At 37.6% G+C, this 18,839-nt stretch overlaps 1 protein-coding gene across 3 annotated transcripts in view; it reads left to right on the forward strand.

Annotated features, from left to right (window-relative positions):
• Window positions 1-18,839, forward strand: part of LOC134535524 (uncharacterized) — a 295,751-nt gene that overhangs the window by 205,309 nt on the left and 71,603 nt on the right. For all 3 annotated transcript variants that reach the window (XM_063374667.1, XM_063374666.1, XM_063374668.1), the window contains 3 exons: window positions 9,952-10,137; window positions 12,851-13,070; window positions 13,972-14,184. In XM_063374667.1, coding sequence (XP_063230737.1) covers window positions 9,952-10,137; window positions 12,851-13,070; window positions 13,972-14,184 — 619 coding nt within the window. The remainder of the gene's footprint in view (window positions 1-9,951; window positions 10,138-12,850; window positions 13,071-13,971; window positions 14,185-18,839) is intronic.

Raw genomic sequence — 18,839 nt, forward strand, 5'->3', positions numbered from 1 at the left:
ACTACAGAGAATATTCTTGTGGCATTATCTCAATTTTTTCACTTTTTGGACAAAGTGGTTTTTGGAAATGGTCGACTCATATATATATATATATAATTATATATATATATATAATATTTACAATTTCGTTCATCATAAAATACGTATTAGATTTAAATGTACGTACTAAACTACAATTTATCATACTACTACAAACGAATTGAAGCGTGCACTGATGCAACAATCAGAAACATTCGTACATAAAAATATGTTAGTTTCAACAACAGGTTGAAATGCATCTCTTAGCTCAACGAAGTCATATAACATAGTCACAGGTACTATTTGTTGCTGCAAATTGTATTTGAAGTTTGCAAAATTACGGAACTAGTCGTCTTAAGTCATCCGAAACGTGGTGACGTTATGAGGCAAAAATCGTAATTTTGTTCACCCTGACTTTCCCCATTCTATAACATGAAGTGAGTATACAGGGAGATGTGTGGCTTTTACGGTGAGTGACTAGTGTTCACAGTTTTTATTCCAAATGTACACAAACCAGTTGTTTGTGAATAGTTTTTTTTTGTAATAATGACGCGATAACTTAGCATGTCATATCATGTATTTTTAACTCTTTATTCCTTTAGAAATAGAATATTTGCAACATTGTCAATATCAATTATTAGTGATTTTAAAAAGAAGTGTGGTAAGGATAATTGTACCAAAATGCATTTTTAATAAGGCACAGAATCATGTTATTTTTCTACCTTGTATTTTGTTCATGTTTAGATGGTTTACAATTTGCTGTTTAAAACATTTGTATGCATCTCCACCCAATAACTGTTCAGAAAGTAACAATCATCGATTTATCTGTACAAATTATTTTTGGCTTTTCTGAAGAAAAAAAAAGTTAATGTATGAAGTTGTACAAATACATCTTCTTTAATCAAATATAATTGAATTTGAACACATTTACACACCACAAAGATAAAAAACATATGAGTTTATGGATACAGTTGAGTAAATTTAGATGGTCTGCTTTTACAAGCATAATTTAACAGCGCACTGAGTTTAAATTTTCTTATATAATGTTATATCGCAATAAATACTTTAAGAAAAAATACATATTATATTCCCACATTTTTTAAGAAGATACGCTACAGAGGTAATTAAAGAGCAGCTGAACAAGTCTTGACAGCGGCAAATTTTTTTCTTTCTCATTTTCAATAGCGTCAATAATGTATTGAGGGTCTCGAATTTCCATGCTCCTCGTATGCCTAGGGTCCACCAGTTCTGGCAAAATGCAGTTATAATAGAATTTTGTAAGATGTGGTTCCATCTCTTGTTTCCAAAAATTGTCATCCCTTTCAATTCGAAATATTGCCATCTCTTTTTCCACTGATGTCCAAACACTAAAACTGCAATATTCCCTGTCTGAAATGTGCAGCTGTCCCTGAACTTGATAAAAATATGAATGTGTTTTTTCAGTTTCAGTTCATCTCCTTCGAAACTCATATATCGGATGTTCCCTTGTTTAACTGCTGCAGTAACATCTTTTTCAATTGCAGATGATGGACACTTAACTTCTGCAAGACCCTTTTCTCCAATAACACCTTCCGGAGTGGCACCCAAGAAAGGCAATTCCTTGTCAATGAAGAGTCCAATTTTTCCAACCTTATATTCCTTCTTGTTTTTCTAGTTCTATAGCTATCACCTCAAACCTTTTACCATGATCAATTGCAGGCACGTTCAAAATATCGGAGGTATAAACAATTCTGCGAACTAAGTTCACGCAGCTTGTTGATGCACGTCTACGACAGACTTTCCCGAAATTCGAAGCTGTTAGAATTTTTCTATGTGTTTCAAGCCATTTTCCGCTTCCTGCCTGGAGAATTGTGTCTCTCTCTAACTGTTGACGGTCCTCTTGTGTTAGTTGTAACCTACTGAGGAAAGCTTGAATCTGTTCCTCAAATGTTTCTGGATCCATGTCAGGCAGGTGACATTGAGGACCATAGTGGATGTTTGCTGCTTTTGGAGTATCAAACCGTTGTCTTCCTTTACATGTTCAATATATTCATCCAAATGTTGATATTTTCTTGGAGTAATGAATTAACTGTTCGGCTGAAATCATTCATAAATATATTATTTTTGAATAACTTATATCTATTAATGTACCTAAAATCATGTTATATTTCTATGTGCATAAAAGATGTATATATTATTTTTTCCCAAGTTACGAATAAAACAGGAATATTGATAGCAGTAAAAGTACTTATAGTATCTGTAGTATTTTTAATATTTTTTTGTCCAATGTTTGATGCATACTTTGAAAAGTCTTGCTACAACATAAACATTTTTAGTGCTTAAGTCAATGTTCTTATGAATGCTGTTTATGTTTTAACTGGGGATGGTGTATCACTATTAAGTAAGGTCAAAAAAAGATACTGTCTATTGTCACTAAATGGGGATAAGATTTTATACTGTATTCTTTTTTTAGCCCTGTTTTTAGTGAAATTTCTGATAAAAAAACATTTATGTAGTTTGAGTAGTTGTAATTTTTCAATTGAAGTATATTCGTAAAGTTAAATTATAACTTAACTGTAATTTTTTAACAGGTCAATATCATTAAAAGCAATATAATTGTCATTCAGCTAACCTGATTGCTTGTCTGTGAATTGTTGATACATCTACTGTCTACAGTTGGCTCATTCCTGTCCACCAGCTCGTATGGAATGTCAATGGCTCCTTCTGTGGTTGACCAGAAAGAACATCCTGCTTCCATCTCAAATAGTTTCAGAGGCGGTTGCATTTCTGTGTAAGACATGGCTGTAGAGCTGAAAGAGCCACATTACAGTAGCAATAACATTTAACTATTTATATTGATTTATTTAGATAGAAATATAGTTTCGAAAGAATGTCTAGTTTCGTGTAATAGTATAACTACCCGACCGTGTGCAAATGATACGAAGGAAAAAAAGTAAACAATTTTTTTAGGAAATAGTTGAAGAAAGAAAAATAGCATGTATTAAAAACACTTTGTAATTAACTTATTTTTAAAGTGGGCTAAGGGACTTACATACACTGCCCATCTTCATTGTGCAGGACATTGGTTACAGAGTAGTTATTCTCTTCATCTGATGTGTCATTTTCTCTTGAAGAAATTTCTTGTGCCATTTTTACTCCCTGGCTGCCAAGGTGACATCGTGAGTCTCTACCTTCCGGAACTTGATAACTGCAGCTATCAAGTTTAAATTTTTTCCTGCAATGCATAAAATTTATCCTTTTTAATACCGACTTCTTTATTTTTGTGCAATAAATGACCTTACACTGAACAGACCAAAAATCTTATGTATATTTTGGCCAAAACATATTTGTTAAATTAATAGAACTGTTTGTGTTGCCAATCTTACTTTCTCTAAAATAATAACTTAGATTTGTTTTAAATAAAATGTAAACAGTTACTCACTTTGCCGGATAGCTTTCTTCATAGTACACTACTTCATGCACTCCGGAAGTTATTTCGTTTTCAATCAGTCCTTGATGGCTGCAGTGAATTCTTGATAGGCTCTGGTTTTCCAATTCTTCATTGACATGGTTTTGTTTAGGTATAGTTTTTTTTTCCTGTCAATAAATTGATAATTCAGTGACAAATAAAAAAAATGTACACATTACACATTTTAAAGGTTAATACTACAACGTTAATACAAACACATATTATATGCTTCGACTGTGAGGAGCCAGAGTTTGTTTCCCCCCCTCCCCCTTCCCAACAGGGAGCTCAGCCTGTCAAAACTAATAACTTATGGATGCATTACATATCATAAACATACATATTTAACCTATATATTTTAAATAAACTTTTCAATATGCGACTGTTCATCTAAGATAACTCAACATTATGGTGGGGAAGGTGTTGGAGGTGAGAGATCACAAGGTAGACTAAGTTTCGACTACGCAGGCTAATGAACGCCATCTGTATTTTGTATGACATATTACAAAACAAACTGACCTTTGACTCCAGTATGCTTTGAGATGAGTAGCTTCATTTTTCTTTCTTGTTGCATAAATATAAAGATGATTCTTCTTTATTTTCTCCAGTTTCTTTTCTCACCCATTCTTGAAAAAGAAATCGTGCATATAATAGTACTTCTCGATGCTGTTACAAAGCCAAATATCGATCTAACAAAGGGTAAAAATAACAGTCGCTCAACGTTTTCCGCCCACAGGTAACCTCCACTTGGCTCCGAGTATGCCTTACTGAGTCTTCTCGCCGCGCGATATGGTGGGCGTAGAATGGTTGAGGTTTTCTCTGGGAATAACTGCCTGAATCCTAGAATTTATTACTTCCGGGTCATTCCATGCCATTTCACACACCTGCTGACATCACCATCACCGAATTCAATGAAACTTAGGGCTTTAACAGTACGGGTGCAGGAAAGTGAATTCTCAAAGTTACAGCCCCCTGTGAATAATACTTTTTATACAGCAGGGTTGCCAATTTGTGGAAAAAGTGGAATTGTGTTAATGCCTTACTAGAGTAGTTTTAGTGAACATGGCCTAATTCACAATGTTCTAGTGTTTGATCCCAGATCCATCCCAAAATGAAACTTATGTCACTTAGACCAATAACGCACTTCATAACATATAATTTTTTCACATTTTTCAAAAATATACTTTTCAAACTTTCAAGGTCACAGGTTACATGAACATGACCTTGAAACAAATTTCTTTTAAAATTCGTAAAACTTATTTTTATCTCAAAGTACACTTTTCTAGCTTTCTATTGAGCCCTACATCAAGGTTCTCGCTCAACTACAAAGGAAGTTACAAATATTTTTTTGGACCTCGCGCAGCAAAAATTCCACTTTTTCCACAAGTTGGCAACCCTGCTGTATAAAAAGTATTATTCACAGGGGGCTGTAACTTTGCTAATGCACTTTTCTGCACACCTACTGCTAATTTGCCGAGTTTTTTTTAATTCTGAGATGGTGATGCCAAAAATTATTATTTTCTGGTTGATTTGGAATGGAATGACCCTTCCCGACCAGGCGGCCTCAGCGGTAGACACTATTCCTGCGAATACATGTGCTTATCGCGATATCCGATACCCCGACGCGCTGATAAGGCGACCGAGCAGCCGTCAGACGAACTTCCCCTCCGCTGCCTTCACAGCAGCCGCTAGCCCCACTCCTCGGCTCCAGTCGCCGGCTGAAGAATACGCCGCGCGAGGGAGACACTTCCCGGCAGAATAAATGTGCGGAAATGCATTTCGTCGTAGAAGAATTCTGGGAGTTTTTCAGCGGTGACCTATGTATTTTTTTACACCATTTTAATCAACGATTAATACTCTATTGTTGTGTGTTTATACTTTTTTTGTATGCATTACACACAATACATAAAACAGCTGCGTAAAACCACACATTCGGAAATATTTTTACCTATGTTACGAATTTTTAAAAGCATTATAAAAATCATAGATCGACCCATTCATCCTTTCCCTATACACGCAAAAAAAATGACAGTGTTATCTGTAATGGGAAGCTGCAAATTCTTATTAACAAAAGGCCCTACAATCACGCCCTGAAGACTGTCTGTATAGGCCTCTTAAGTTTTCATCTGGGTGAGGTCTCATACTTAGTTTGTTTGCATTGTGCAGTTTAATGGGCATTTATTCTCTCTTTCCAATGCACAATTTATGAAATTATTACTGTCCTTGTTTCGGTGTGCTCTGATACCAGATATGCATCATAGAGCACAACATTTTAATGTGACATCTAATAAATTAATGAACGCCTGCTGCTCGTACGAAAAACTTTCCCGCTATGCACATTGTCACGTTTCGCTGTGTCCCGTTACGCTCATTTTATATTGCTCTTTGCTAACCTGAACCTCTGAACCTGCTAGCATTGCGACCGAGTCCGTGGTGTAATTCTGTTTTCATGCATTTCAATGTAACATTTTCATTGCTTTTTGCTAACCCGTTCCTCATAGTATTGCTACAGAGACTGTGGCGCATATATATTATTTTTGACTGCATCTTGGTGTTAAGTAAGCCATTTACCTTCACATCATACTTGAAACACTCCCATTTGTTTCCTACTTTTCCTATCATCGTCCTATCCTTAACAGAATAACACAGATTGGAAGAAGTTAAATAGCAAACATGTATAAATGTTATAGTTAAAATAATCTCTTCGTTAAAGTAATAAGCATATTTGAATTAATGAGTGGAAATAAAATTAAATTTATCAATTAAATTGTAGATTTCATTTCACTACTTCTTTGTATCCATACAAAATAGCGATAATTCAATAAAAATGATTCAATTTTATTCATGAAAGTATGCAATTATTTCATCAATGTTTTGTTATGATGTTGTCACGTTAAACTATCGTCCGTAAACCGACTTTACAGACAACCAATTTTTTAGATAAAACTTTGCAATGTTGTACCAATATCAGGGATTAGTACAAGTATTTACCAATTAATTTAATAGAAAACAGGAATATAACATTACGTGAGCAAGGTGCCCAATGAAGGACATGTGAACTCTTACCAAAATAATAATACTTTCCAAAGGATTTACACGATTTTGGTCAAAAAATTTATTTGTTCAAACAGTAACATGCAACTATGAAACTGACAGCAAAAATAAGAAGTGAGTACAGTAGCAATAGCAATGACTCATCTTTAAATCATGTAGATGCAATATACTGAACAATTCATGCAATACAATAAAGTTTCCTGCATATCATGATCAAACAAAGCTTAACAGAACTAAAGAACACTCGTGAGTACAGATGCAATAGCCATGACTAACCTTTAAATCATGCAAATGCAATATACTGAACAATTCATGCAATACAATAAATTGCTAGATTCATACATACGATCGCAACTATGCAAGAGCGATATCAAGAGCAATTAATACACTGGTCAAAGTTTATACCAAAAAGGAGAAGCCTGATACAATTACCGCATCTGACAAAGGTTACAACAAATATTGGACATGACGACCTAACCTAACCGAACCATGTCATGGATTCACGAACCTTCGTTAGTACAAACTGCAATACAATAAAACAATTAAATTGCTAACATTACATATTTTACGACCCCGCGGCGTCGGTAAATGCAAAACATACACAGTTACATTGAATGAGTGAACTCCTTGCAATGTTTATTTTAACTCATTTTACATAGAGTGTGCCATACACCGAACACTCGTGAACATTTAAAGTTGACCTAAAAAAATTGATAATACTGGGCAAAGGCAACACAGCCAATCAAAACGACTGAGCTACATTATTACACAAAATGATTCCTACACGCAAGTAATGATAAGCCAAACAAAATTTCCAAAGGCAATTTCCGAAAACCAATTTAAAAAAAACCTAATCCAAAGTTAATCACATACCCCCTTCGTGCTGCCCACACACATCGGACACGGCGAACTACCTGCTACCCAATTAGTTACATGTTACCTCGTTCGAACCTGAAATAATGGCGTCAGACAGCCATTGCAACTACCAGGGAGACCGAACGCTCGAGCGCATGCGCAGAGAGAAGACTGGAGTAGGGGAAAAGGAGGGGTGGCAGCACAGACCACCAGGGAGGAGAAAATAAGAAGGAGAGGAGGAAGGAGGGATGATTCTTGTTTGTCGATGATGTCACACTCATAAATGTCTTCTTGCTGCCGGCACAATGTAATAAAATAATTTTTTAATGTATTTGAAACATTGTAGTTTTTGAGAAAGCAGTTGTAATAAGAATTTGGAAATTAAATTTATTATTGTATTTCACCAAGAGAATCACCTGCTAATAATTAATTTTTACTTTTAACAAGATGTAACTGAAAGACCCCATTCTGTTTTCTACCAATTTTGTCAACATATATTTTTATATAATTTGAAATTTTAATTTTTAGGTCTAATGAACATAGCACATAATTTAATGGAATGCCTTGTTATTTATAGTGACCGATTGCTACAAATATTTTCACCTGTGAAATAATAATTTTTTTCCAAAATTAAATTTTTTTGTTTTTTAGAATGATTACAACTGAAATAATACTGTAATTAAAAGACTATTTAATGTTCTTAGAAAAATCAGCAAAGAGTAACGATACTATTAAAAGTGTCAACTTATTGTAATTAATGATGGTATACATAATAGTATTTAAATGCTAATAAGTCTGGTAGCATCTATCTGGAAACAGTGGAGCAGTGAGCCAGATTTTCTAATAGCTCAACATTAATTAAAACCTTTGAAAAATAAATAAATCTTGTCAAGGTTACTTACATTGAAGACATTGAGTATTTTTTATTTTATTTTCAATATTTATGAAACCCTCAAATAACCTTCCTTAAATATGAGAACCAGAATTTTTATAAATTGTATCACGTGTTGAATCTTGACGAAATGAAAACAACAAAACGGCACGGTGAAAGTTATCTGCGTACTAGCTGTAAGGAATGTCATTCAGTGATCGTAATTTTTGTGAAATATGCATGAATTTGATATGTAGTCTATGGGTTATACTAAAAGGACAGAAGACTAAGCAACTTTGCTGTGCTTTTCTTCACTCTCCAATCTTTATGTCAGCTAAATAAAATGCTATGAATCCCCAGAAAAAAGATTGCAGTTCTGCTTGTACACATACAAATAAAAAATATATCCCTAGTTTTCTAATAGCATTTTTGTACACATGACTTTTTATTGTACACCTACGTAGATGGGTAGTACAGTGTAAACTCTATATAACGACACTTAATTGACTGAGCATTATTCGGCGTTATATAGAGTGGTCGTTAAATGGAGAGTAATAAAAGATATAATTTTACTATTCTATAGTAATATGTATTTACTAATATAGTACACATTTTACACACGAACATTAATATTTATACAAATAACAACACTTATTGCATGTAGTCTGTTATCTTTGTCTGATGTTTTTTGCTGCTCCAATATTTTAATTGTATTTTATGTATTTTACTGATGTCTTGAGATACTGCCGGATCACCTTGATTATATATAAAGTATTTTTTTAAAATTTAGCTGCTTAATAAATTTTTTTTATTAATACACAAAGAATTTTGTTTACTCGCCATGTTTACAGTTCGAAAGTCTGTAAGCAACTGCGAAAATGATAACGTGTAATAACTTGACAAAAGTCTAGTGACCGAGGTAAACATGTGCAAGTTCATCATACAAAAACAAAAGACACAATTTCTTTGAAACCCCGGTACATTAGTCGAAGTAAACACATACTAGATAATACAACAACAAAACAGCAAACCAAAGAACGTACACACTGCAGTTCTTATCAACTTCGGCAACTTGGAAAGTACTGCTTAATGATTTATAATGTCGTATTGTTGTCATTAAATAGGGTGAGCTTGACGCTATATAAAGTGTATTATTGTATAGAAAACAAGGTAAACCAACCTAAGTCAAGCAATTTCAACATTTTAAGGAGTTTGTCATTGAATCGAGTGACGTTATAAAGAGTTAAAACTGAATTTAGAAATATAGTTTATTGATAACACACATCAATTATTGGCTTGGCGTGTTTATTGTAAATTAAAAGTTTGCAATGTGCAGCACATTTGTGAAGGAAAACTGTGAAGATGCGATACACTGAGTGTTCGCAGATGAGAGAGATGAGAGCGTGTGTGGTGTGCTGCGGCAGGGGGTGCTGTCACAACTTAGAAACACACAAGATGGAATCTTCTAAGTTATGCCTGTTCTGTATTGTGTGTTTCTAAGTTATGACAGTTCTAAGTTGTGATAGTTCTAAGTCTTGATTTTCTAAGTCATGATGTTTCTAAGTTATGCCTGTTCTGCATTGCGTGTTTCAAAGTTATGTGTTTCTAAGTTATGATCGTTCTAACTTATGACAGTACTAAGTTACGAGGATTTTTTCGAGGTTTCTAAGTTGTGTGTTTCTAAGTTATGTGTGGTGTGCTGTGGCAGGCGTGCCGGGGGAAGGAGGGTGATGCGGGCGAGCGAGACAGGCTGAGCCGGTCCGGCCCGGAGCCCCGGAACGAGCGCCAGGGCAGCCTGTCGTCGCTGTACCACGGCACATGGCCAGTGGAGCGCACGCTGTGGCACAGCGGGCCGAGCAGCCTGGGAGCCGGCTCCGGCCACAGCTTCTGCCAGGTGACCCGCCTTTCCCTCCGCTGTGTTTCCAGGTGAAGACACAAAGTCCGAGCGCCAGGATTTTCCTCGGGGTGTCGAGGCCTTGATCGCCGAGAGATTTTTCTTGTGTCTGGGTATAAGACACCACTACCCCCTATGTAACCCAAAATGACTTGTGTGGAGGGGTAGACACAAAATCCGAGCGCCAGGTTTTTGGGAGTTTAATATTTTATACCCCGAGACAAGAAAAATTTCCCGGCGATCGAGACCTTGACATCCCGGGAAAAACCTGGCTCTCGGACTTTGTGTCTTCCCCTCGAGACAGTCATGTGGGAGTTTTAAATATTATACCGGGACACTAGAAAAATCTCCCAGCGATCAAGGCCTCGACAGCCCGGGAGGCGTGGTGTCGCCTCTGAGCGGTGGCAGCAACGTTACATGGCGGAGGAATCTAATCCAAATCCCTGAAGTGCTTTCAAGAATCTGTACAGTTTCTTTTATGCATAAACACACCTTTCAGCCATTTTCACTTCTTTGGAAACACAGTTTTAAAACTTTAATCTGGAAACAAAACTACTTATTGGCCCACAGCGAATTGTTAAATGCTTTTAGTGAACGGGCCCCACTAGGATATCTTGGGTGGTTTTCAAATCGCGTTGTTTTTCCTGAAGCTCTGCACACCGTATGTGTGTCCAGGTAGGCGGGCAGTTAAGCCTCTGATTCTCGCACTCCATGTATTTTTTTTTAAATTTTATTGTCATTACCATTTGTGTTCTGTCACAAGTATTTTTAATGGGTAAAAGTAAAGTAAAGTGTTTAGAATGTCCACCATGAGATCGTTAGGTTACAACACCTCGAGAACGACTTAATCCGCGCTAAGTGTTTTCTTTTTGTCAAGAAAACATCAAAATAAGACATTTTGGGTCTTCATATTCTGTCGATTGGAACAAGTGTAATACACGCTATGTTGGCGTTCTGTAATGTTGTTGACAGGGATGACTGGAACGTTGAGATGAGCTGCAACAACTGGGCAATGGGCGCATGCACTAGGGGGGGGGGGGGGGGGGTTGTGTCACCGCTGGAGGGGGTGCAACTAAATAGGCGGTGTATGGCCACTAAAAAAACTCTGAAGTTGAGAAATGCCGACATTAAAAATTAAGCAGTACATTTCTTTAACATAATGACATAAATAACAAAGAAATTTTACAAACATTCTTAGTGCAGAATTCATGGAATAGGGTATTAACTGAGTACTGTATTGAGTACCTATAGTTGCAAAATATTATACTTTGGAAAAATTTTTGACAGCGTTGAATTATCTTGGTAGTAATGTGTACATGTGCACTTTTTGCAATTAAAACAGAAGTTATGATTTTCATCACTCATACCTTTGAATATATATACTGTATAGAAGTCGCGAGTGGATAGGATTTACTCTACGTTTTTCAGAAGCTTATGATGAGCAGCTTGGGAACTTCACCGCTGCAGTGCGCTGCCGTAACGCCCTGTATCGTCTTAGTTGTTATTTACACGTTAGAGCGCAGCGCTGTCGCCCGCTGTCATTCCCCGCTCCCCTCATCAATCATTCACTGCAGCTCAACGTCGTTCAACAGGAGGGGGCAGGGGTGTTTGAAGAGTTCGAGACTTGTCCGCTAGGGACCACCACAAGTCGATGCCCTAGAGATGGTGGCGATTGCGGCGGTGAATTAACCAACTACCTCAAAACCGTATTAGAAATTTTAACCTGGGCTGGCGACTTCTATACAGTATATATATTCAAAGCTCATACTTTGCAGCTATTCAGTTTTCAAGTTTTGAAACAAAAGATGACGAACTTTAACATAGTGTTTGTGTTGTTCTGTATTGAAAAATGTATAGTCAAAATCATTTTTGGTGAGTATTCGCGGCAACTAATGACCAAAAAAAAATCAAGGTAGACAACATTTTCTTTTGAAAAGTTAGACTATTAGGTTGTTAGTTTGCTGATAAATACAACCAATGAAAACAAAGAGTGTAAGTTATAGCAATGAGTGGTGACTGTTACCACCCAGGACACGCCGAGGGTGATGATGTGACTGTTACCTCCCAGGACGCGCCGAGCGTGATGATGTGACTGTTACCTTCCAGGACACACCGAGCGTGTTGATGTGACTATTACCTTCCAGGACGCGCCGAGCGTGATGATGTGACTGTTACCTCCCAGGATGCCCCGAGCGTGATGATGTGACTGGTACCTCCCAGGACGCGCCGAGCGTGATGATGTGACTGTTACCTTCCAGGATGTGCCGAGCGTGATGATGTGACTGTTACCTTCCAGGATGCGCCGAGCGTGATGATGTGACTGTTACCTCCCAGGACGCGCCGAGCATGATGATGTGACTGTTACCTCCCAGGACACGTCGAGCGTGATGATGTGACTGTTACCTCCCAGGATGCGCCGAGCGTGATGATGTGACTGTTACCTTCCAGGATGTGCCGAGCGTGATGATGTGATTGTTACCTTCCAGGACGTGCCGAGCGTCATGATGTGATTGTTACCTTCCAGGATGCGCCGAGCGTGATGATGTGACTGTTACCTCCCAGGACGCGCCGAGCATGATGATGTGACTGGTACCTCCCAGGACGTGCCGAGCGTGATGATGTGATGTTACCTCCCAGGACGCGCCGAGCGTGATGATGTGACTGTTACCTCCCAGGACGCCCAGAGCGTGATGATGTGACTGTTACCTCCCAGGACGCGCCGAGCGTGATGAGCTTCTCGTCGGGCGCGGGCAGCCCCGTGGAGGGGGGTGCTGCGGCGCGCCGCTGCCACAGCCAGCAGCAGCTGGGCGCCAAGGTGGAGATGGTGTACGGCCTGCTGTCCATGCTGGGCGCCCACGACAAGCAGGACATGAGCCGCACCCTGCTGGCCATGAGCGGCAGTCCCGACAGCTGCCTCGCCATGCGGCAGTCAGGCGAGTTGCCCCTCCTTCGCTTCTCTTCCGAACCCCCGTCTGGCGTAACACTTTGCAGTGAGTCGCAGAAACTTAATACCGAGCAACCATGCACGAAAACACAGCAAGGTTTGCCCTTAAATGTTACTGTTGAAAGGGGCTGACACCAAATGTAACGGCTTTAAATGTAAAGGTCCATTCTTCTTTTTCGGACATCTAGATTCTAGGAAATTTTGTCTTTTGTTTTTGTATGATGAACTTGCACATGTTTTCCTCGGTCATTAGACTTTTGTCACGTTGTTATACGTTATCATTTTCGCAGTTGCTGACAGACTTTCGAACTGTAAACAGGGCGAGTAAACCAAAATCTTTGTGTATTGACGAAAAAGTTTTATTAATATGCTCAATAGAGGCGGGAGAAAAGATCAGTGATGTTGGAAGACGCTTTGGATTTAGCCGCTCTACCGTGTCTACAATGTGGAAAAACAAAGACAAAATAACAGACTATACGCAATAAGTGTTGTTATTTGTATAATATTAATGTTTGTGTGTAAAATGTGTACTATTTTAGTAAATACATATTTTTATAGAATAGTAAAATGATATATTTTTCATCTCTCCATTTAACAACCACTCTCTATAACGCCGAAAAATGCTCAGTCCGTTAAGTGTCGTTATATAGAGTTTGCACTGTATATATTTTGAATTGGCTACATTTCCGTCCATATTCTTTTCCCTCAATATCAGATGTTTTAAAATGCTAAGGATTTGCTTGGCCGGTTATCGGTCCAAGGGCAGGATGTGAGGATGTAGGTCGGGACGTGTGCGCAGGCTGGTAATCGGTCCGAGGGTAGGCTGTAAGGATGTGCGTGGCTAGTAATCAGTCCGAGGGCAGGATGCGAGGGTGTGAGGATGTGCGCAGGCTGCCTGCCCCTGCTGGTGCAGCTGCTGCACGGGCCGGACGGCGACGCGGAGACGCGCCGCCGCGCGGCCCAGGCGCTGCACAACGTGGTGCACGCCGACCCCGAGGACAAGCACGGCCGGCGCGAGGCGCGGGTGCTGAGGCTGCTGGAGCAGGCCCGCGCCTACTGCGACGCCCTGCGCGAGGAGGGCCCCTCCCGGCCCCCTGCCAGCGGTTCGTACCCAGCTACACTACCGCTACCTGCCAGGGAGTTTGAGTTTATCAGGGAGATTATCAGGGAATTTATTTGCATTCCTGGAAACGTCACGGAAATTCCCCAGCTATAGTTATTTTACGGATAAATGCCATCCTCCAGTCTGTCGTTGCCCGCATTGTGAAAGTAACTATTTTTGAATATGGTGGTTTGGAGCATTATAAAATGGTATATGGGAGGTTCTATTTTAATTTAGAGAGATCTTGGAAAGCTATGGGGATGGTGGAGGCTAGATTTTTCTGAACATTGCAAAATAGGTAGACAATTAAAAATATATATAGTCTAGAAAATTTTAAATTTTGAACAGGGAATGTCAGGGACATTTTATTACAGATTTTTGTGATCACCCTGAAAAATACAAGCGAAGATAGAATAAGAAAATTTACAATGAAACCCCATTTTTGCATTTTCTGTGTTTATGTCTTCCTACAATTAACATTTTTTTAAGTTCCATTTACGTGCCATTAAATGTAATGCAATACTTTCCCTCAAATTTCATTGCAAAAATTACTTTCTTTCCGCTGTACACGGTTCGTTTACTACATAAAAACTTTTTTTTATTTATGGAAAAGTTGTTTAAGGTGCGCTTCCAAGATACCATTTCCCATCATTTGAATTGTTTCAGTTCCGACATTTTCTCCATAAGATGTACAATTTACGTCATTATTTCCCATTTATGTCCATCGTCAACAACAGCAAAACTCTTAGCATGTCAACTTTCCCAATGTCAGACTTCAGAACTGCTTATTTGTTGTTGTGCAGCCATCCAAAAACAGTTCAAATGTCATATCTCTAAGTAAAGGCACAGCTTGTACTCGATCCTGGAAGTTAACAGCATCAATTTCAGAACCTGTTGTAATGCTTTCTCGTGGATTGAACAAGAAGCCAATGTCCTTCAATTATAATTTTCCAGGATTCTCTTCCATTAAAGATTACAGTTTCAGAAAATATTTCTAGCCAGTTGCAGCAGGTTTTGCTCATGTCGCAGAATTGAACAGTTCTGCTGTGCGTCCAGCAAAATTTCTGTCACTTATAAGCTTGAACCCTGTCTTTAAATCACAGAGTTTTGCTCACAATTTGTGGAAATAAGGAGGACTCTGTTCTCAGATCAAAGACGAAATTTGCTCAATCCTTGTTTGGGCTAATACCGACTGTGGTCAACGAATTCTAGACAAAAAAAAGTTGATTATACATGGTAGCGCCCGGACCACAGCAGTGAAATTCTCTCTTGAAACAATTGATATGGTAATTCTGAGCCACTCCCCGACACGCGACCTCTCGGTACCTTGTACTGACGCTGACTAACTAACGAACGAAGCCATGCAGACGCATCCACCCAAAGGAAGTAGCAGTTGCATGATCTCTCCCACCAATCTCACAAAACCACAGCAGTATACAAATTTCTGAACCCTCGCAATGAGGCTTTACTGGCAAAAAAAAATCAAGAAAAAATCACGAAGACTGGTGACATCATTTTTAACCAATCACAAAAATACCTCGAAAAAATATCAGCCAATCATGCCGAATGGCAATAGAACTTCGACAATTAATGACAAAAATATCTTGAAAAAATACCAGCCAGTCATGCCGAATGGTAACAGAACTTCGACTAATTTCAAAGTCCTTTCTTACTGTTACTGTCTCTCTCTTATTACGCTGGCAAAATATTGCATCAGCTCCTTCAAACATAGAACCATATCAAAAAAAAATAAATTTAAGAGAATTACATTAATGCTCATTTACGAACAAAGCAAAAACAAGTAATCCTTAAAAATTGTACGTGAAAGCACTTAAATACCTAAATAAACAAACAAACAAACAAACAAACAAACAAACAGGTACAAATAGCATCTTGTGGCTTATTCACCACATAACAAGAAAATCATCAAAATAACTTAAAAACCATGAAACTATGTAATTTATGACCATAAAACCAAATGGAAAATACATAAGGAATAAAAGGAATAAAAACCTGCTACTTGAAAGATATTAAACAACCTAACCATAGTACAGCCTATGATCATACCACATATGTACTAAATTATTAATTAAACCATTTAACAACTTGGAATGGCAGTAACCTGAGTCTTTACAGAGTGCATTACAGTTCTTGAGGTCTAGACCAAGAATCTGATTACAAATTCAGGAGACGAACTTCCACAGTTAATGTAAAACAGTCGTAAACTATAAAGAATTTTCTGAAGATGGTTTACTGACAGAGATATTACGATTAAGAAGACATTTACATGCTGGCGAAGTTTCAAAATGTGGCCTTCTTTAAGTTATTTTTAAGAGTTTCTTGTTGAATATAATCTTTCCGATTCTGTCCAAAATCGGGCTAGTCTTTGGATTCTTATTAACGTTTTGTGTTCAGTAACGTCATGTGAGAGATGTTTTACCAAAACTAAATTTAATGAAGAGTTGTCTTAGATTCACAATGAGTGAATCTCAGCTCTCTAGCTTATCCATCTTGTCAATTGAAAATGAAGTAATAAAAGAAATTGATTCTAACAATTGGATTTCTAAATTTGCAGTGCTAGTATTTTAAAATAGTAAGTAAATAAATGAGAAAATTAAATTTGCAAATGTATGTATTATTTTTAATTCTTTTAATAATAATATTCATTATATGAAGAATAATTTGGGAGGAGGGGGTTTGTGACAAGAAATTTTTAACCACCGGGTTACCTCCTAATCGAGCAACGTCACTGCTTGTGTTACTAAGTTAGTTTTTCCTGGAAACTTGACATGTGTGTTTAACATTAATATGTGTGTAGTTATGAATTTTTTTTATGAAATTGTCCAACAATTAAAAACATAGTATAATTCCGATAGTCCGGCATCCTATGGTCTGGATCGCCCCGTAGTCCGGCATCAGCGAGCAATGTACGTAACTTGCATTTGAAAAACCTATATTTTTTTTGCTAAAGTGGAAAATGCTTTTACAGTATGCACATAAGTATTGGTCTAAGTGCTCTGCATCCCAGGATTAGTCGAGAGCGTTCATCGAGGTTGGGGATCGCTCAGAAGTGATCAAGAGGTTCGTGTTTATTCGGCAGAACTCAGTACGTAATTGCTTCAAACACCACCTTACTGATGTATTTGCTCTGCAATTCATTGTTAAGGATTATGGGGGATACCATTTTGTCCCTATATTTAGCTCTGGTTAGATCTAAACTTGAATATGGTTAGATAATTTGAAACAGCATTAATAATTCTGAATTTAAAAAACTCAACAAAGTATAAAATAAATTATAGAATTTTATTATCCAGAAAATAAACAATGTTAATAATGTTGATATTAATTCATTTTTAGCTTCTCTTTCAACTAGAAAAAATAATTTAGGTACTATATTTATTTATGAATGTTTTAATCACAACCTTTACTGTCCTTACATTTTCTAAACCACAGGCATTAAAATTCCATCCGTTAATAGTTTTATGCTACTATTTCAATGTACTTTAAAAAAAATGCTATTGTATACAGACTTATTGCTCCTTTCAACAAATATGAGAGAGTCTTATCGCTATTTAGTAATAAGATAATGATAAATTATAAAAAAATCTTCTGCCCATCCTTAATCATACAACTACTAGCCACTCTTTTAATTTTGTTCATATTTATCTTATTACAGTAGAATCTCGTTATAGCGAGCACGGTAATAGCGAGAACACGGCTATAACAAGGTATTTTTGAGGAATTTACGGCGTGAGAGCTTGAAGCGCGCTTTTGTTATTTGTCTGCTTTATCTCCACCCCTCTCGCTCGCCACTAGACATCTTGCCGTTGACGCCTGTCACATTCTTCAGCCCTGCAGTCGCCACCTAAGTGCGTGGCTTTAAAAATAGAATCCCGTCCTTTCTTTATTTTATCAAACTTCCGTTAGTTATCTGTACCGTGTGTAGACAAAGTTTGATATTGGAACAGAAACAACGTAAGAAAGTATTTTTTACAAATTAGAAATATGTATGTTTTTGTTTTTATAATCGCGTATATTTTCACGTTTTTTTTGTTGTTATCTTAAAAGAGATAATATTAAAAAGCCGCTCTAATGAGATTTAATTGTTTCTTGGTTAACAAAAACTATTAATTGTTTATATTCTATTTATTATTATTTACGCGACGTCATACTGTACGCGTATGCAATACGACTGGATTCGTTGCTGCAACATAACATAGCAAATTATGCGGTATCAGAAGTAACGAGTAACGTAACGATAGTAACGAGTACTAATTGTTATAGTAACGAATACATACGGGTACACATTTTTTCGTTACTCTTACACCTCTAGTAGGCACTACCGTATTTATTTCCGAATCGCTAGGACAGTTTTCTTGTAACTTTTGTTTCGGTCAGTTGTTGGGGTATTTGTCCGGAAACGGGGTGGTGATGGTTTGAGTTTAATCCCAAATTTATTTTCTAAAAAAGTTGACAGGTTTCTTTAAATGAAAAAGTATAGTTTTCCAGCGACTATTTCGTTTGAGGCGTACGTGCGTTGCCGCAGCCGCACTCCTGCTATTTTGTAAGGAATTAAATCGTCGCGCTACACTAGCACCACCTGTTAGCAACATCCCGAACCAAAATGGCCGCCAGCAGACAGCCCGCCGACAATAT

Source organism: Bacillus rossius, chromosome 8 (assembly GCF_032445375.1).
Source record: "Bacillus rossius redtenbacheri isolate Brsri chromosome 8, Brsri_v3, whole genome shotgun sequence".
Classification (NCBI taxonomy): Eukaryota; Metazoa; Arthropoda; class Insecta; order Phasmatodea; family Bacillidae; genus Bacillus; species Bacillus rossius.